The 1650-nt window shown below is 39.1% G+C and overlaps 1 protein-coding gene across 1 annotated transcript in view; it reads right to left on the bottom strand.

Annotated features, from left to right (window-relative positions):
• LOC107091006 (forkhead box protein P3-like) overlaps positions 1–1650 on the bottom strand; it is a 29076-nt gene that overhangs the window by 11319 nt on the left and 16107 nt on the right. Inside the window, exon 4 of the mRNA XM_015384701.1 lies at positions 558–650. Within this exon, the coding sequence (XP_015240187.1) occupies positions 558–650 (93 nt within the window). The remainder of the gene's footprint in view (positions 1–557; positions 651–1650) is intronic.

Below are 1650 nucleotides of genomic sequence, written 5' to 3'. Positions count from 1 at the left end.
ATAGGCTTATCATACTTGTTACGCACGCACTAAACTCGAAGTGGATCTAGTTAAAGTTGCTTGAACTAATTGATAACTAGTGTTGCACCGATACCGATACCACCATTTTAGGGCAGTATCGGGGCCCCGTCCAATAATGGTATCGGTATCGGTGCAACACTAGTTATCAATTAGTTCAAGCAACTTTAACTAGATCCACTTCGAGTTTAGTGCGTGCGTAACAAGTATGATAAGCCTATTCGACGAGTCACCATGACAACAGGCAACAGGAAGTGCTTATTTTACCCCACTGGAACAAGATATTTTAATGCAGAAATGCAAAAAAAAATAAAACAAAAAAGGAGAATGTGTTTAAAAGACAGAGAAACAGCACTACAGCTTCAAAGGAGAGGGAGATGGAGAAGGAGAAGATTGTTACTCGAGTTAATGCGTAAGTTTATATAAGGTGGTCTATGGCAGGCCACTTTAGCATTTATTAAAAGCATTCTCCTACCTATTGGACCAAAATTTCAGTCTAATGTAATGTTGTTTAGCAGACTATTTAGGAGCCTACTTACTCTAAGAAGGAGGAGAAATCTTCTGACATGGTTCCACAGCCTGGCCAGCGGCAAAGACCGCTTACAAACAGGGGACTCATCCCCTCCAGCATGCTGCGAGAAATAGAAAAGTCTTTAGTCTTGATAACTTTAGTTTCTATGTCTGCTTTTGTGTTGATTACATCTGTAAACCAACGTGTAAAAACATGAGGAGGTCATAACTATTAGATCAGTGAAGTAAGATCTAATGATGGGCAACAGATAAAGTCCTGGAGATCTACTGTCCCCCAGCTTTTAGATGCATCTGTTCTCCAACACTCCTGAAATGAAAGAAATGCCTCCGCAGAGCTAAATGACTGATAATACGGTAATTCATCCTTTTGTTACTCATCCATCTAAAAGCTGCAGGACAAAATATGAGAAAGAAAACATCTAGAATGAGAAAGTCTAGTGTTAGTACCACAGTGTCAGAGACTACAGAGATGCTGAAGGATACTGGACTCAGTTCTGTAGTTTATCTGCTGTAGTTTAACCATTCACAACACATGTCATCTCAAGGCACTTTACAGATACAGTTCAACCAGATCATCCAGTCAAATAAACAGAGTTATCACTAAGGATGTCCCAATACAACTTTTTTATTTCCGATGCCACACTGATATTATTATTTGAGAATTGAAGGATACTGATATTAATATATATTATATATATTTGTTTGAATCATACCAGCTTTATTACTTATTATATACTCTAGCATATGAGAGAAGGTGCTGGTGAGGATTCTCAGTCATCCAGGTCATAGTCATTCCAGAAAAGTTAAAAGTTGAGAAGATTAAATGCAAAAACATCGCCATCCCATTGCTGGAGTCTCTGAAAAACTCAAGAGGATATTCTCCAAACACAAAATTCCAGTACATTTCAAACTCAACAGACCCTTAGACAGAGACTAGTACATCCTAAAGACAAAACCCCCAGACCTAACATGAGTGAAGCGGTGTCTGCAGTTCAATGCAAAGATGCATTAACCTGACTCCGCCAGATGGATTTGCTCCGCATATCCATCTGGAAACCTTCCGTTGAAGTAATTTTGGGAAGGGGCGAAAATACTGGTTAG

This window comes from Cyprinodon variegatus, unplaced genomic scaffold (assembly GCF_000732505.1).
Source record: "Cyprinodon variegatus isolate N-32 unplaced genomic scaffold, C_variegatus-1.0 Scaffold320, whole genome shotgun sequence".
NCBI classification, from domain to species: domain Eukaryota; kingdom Metazoa; phylum Chordata; class Actinopteri; order Cyprinodontiformes; family Cyprinodontidae; genus Cyprinodon; species Cyprinodon variegatus.
The sequence above is the reverse complement of the archived record's forward strand: the minus strand, read 5'-3'. Positions and strand labels throughout refer to the sequence as shown.